At 52.9% G+C, this 1228-nt stretch overlaps 1 protein-coding gene across 1 annotated transcript; it reads left to right on the top strand.

Moving 5' to 3' along the window:
- Positions 1-139: 139 nt before the first annotated feature.
- LOC104624259 (dihydropyrimidinase-related protein 4-like) lies at positions 140-1219 on the top strand (the record flags this gene model as incomplete). Its single annotated transcript, XM_010291581.1, has 3 exons — positions 140-208; positions 303-423; positions 1128-1219. Coding segments are annotated over 3 exons (282 nt in total), but the record flags the coding sequence as incomplete, so codon positions are not given.
- Positions 1220-1228: the final 9 nt, after the last annotated feature.

Raw genomic sequence — 1228 nt, 5'->3', positions numbered from 1 at the left:
ATAGACGGTACCGCCGGGTCGTACTCGTGAACTTCCATCGCCCTTCGGGTACTTCTGAAAAGGGGTTTTGTCCCCCGCCTTGCTTCGGGCGGGCCCTCCGTATCCCTGACTGCGCCTCTCTTCGTCTTCGTCCACCTAGGAGCGGAAGAGGCTGCTGGAACTCGGCATTACCGGGCCAGAAGGGCATGTCCTCAGCCGTCCCGAGGAGGTAACGTCTCCAGCCCTTCCGCAGAACCACCCAGGGCGTTGGCTTTAGCGGAGGTGCCCCGAGACGTTCTCTGCCCGTGTCCTTGTGTCCGCAGGTGGAAGCGGAGGCGGTGTACCGTGCAATCACCATCGCGAAACAAGCCAACTGCCCCTTGTACATCACCAAAATAATGAGCAGAGGTGCAGCAGACGTGGTCGCTCAAGCGAAGAGAAAAGGTAAAGCCTTGTTTCACGTTTGCGCGCTAATTGAGCCTATTTAAATATGTCCGGGAATATCATTCTAGCTGCAAGGTTTAAGAACTTGTTATCACCCAAGTTCTCTCACATTTTAAGGGTGCTAAAACTTGGTGTTGGCTTTTCTTTGCAGAGTGTGCCAGAGCTAATTGCTCTGGGCTGGAAGGATTTGAGGAGATGCATTTGAAACTTTGACACCTGAATCTCAGTAGGCACAGCTGGGAAAAAAAAAAGGAAACAATGCAGTTGCAATCATTTGTTGTGAACTAAATGAAAAATGGATCTGGAGCAAGCTCCAGATTGAAACTGGTGGTAGAGTGGGAAGAGCTGGAAGCATCCCTGCAGGGAGCAGGGCAGAGGGCCGTGCCCCGGGGCTCGCGGGGCTCCGCAGCCACCCCAGCCAGAGAGACGCTGGTTTGGCTTAAGGCAGGCGTGATGGTTTGAGATCTGAATGTAGGTTTGGTCTAAGGAGAAAACAGACAGATTCAGAAATTATTTTGACAGTGTTTCCCAGTCATCTGAGATAATCTAGAGGATTAACGTGGATTTAAAAAGCTGAAATCCTGGGAACACTGAAGATAAGTGAAACCGTCTTGTGTCGTTAACCGCAGGGTTTGTCTGCGGTGCGTGAAAAGAGGCCGCGGGAGACGCGGCACGTTCGCACTCACTAACTGATGGCTCTGCAGGCGCGGTTGTGTACGGCGAGCCCATTACCGCCAGCCTGGGCACCGACGGGTCACACTACTGGAGTAAAAACTGGGCCAAAGCTGCAGCTTTCGTCACGTCT

This window comes from Phaethon lepturus, unplaced genomic scaffold, assembly GCF_000687285.1.
Source record: "Phaethon lepturus isolate BGI_N335 unplaced genomic scaffold, ASM68728v1 scaffold53867, whole genome shotgun sequence".
NCBI lineage: Eukaryota > Metazoa > Chordata > Aves > Phaethontiformes > Phaethontidae > Phaethon > Phaethon lepturus.
Note: the sequence above shows the minus strand (reverse complement) of the source record. Positions and strands in the feature narration are given on the sequence as shown.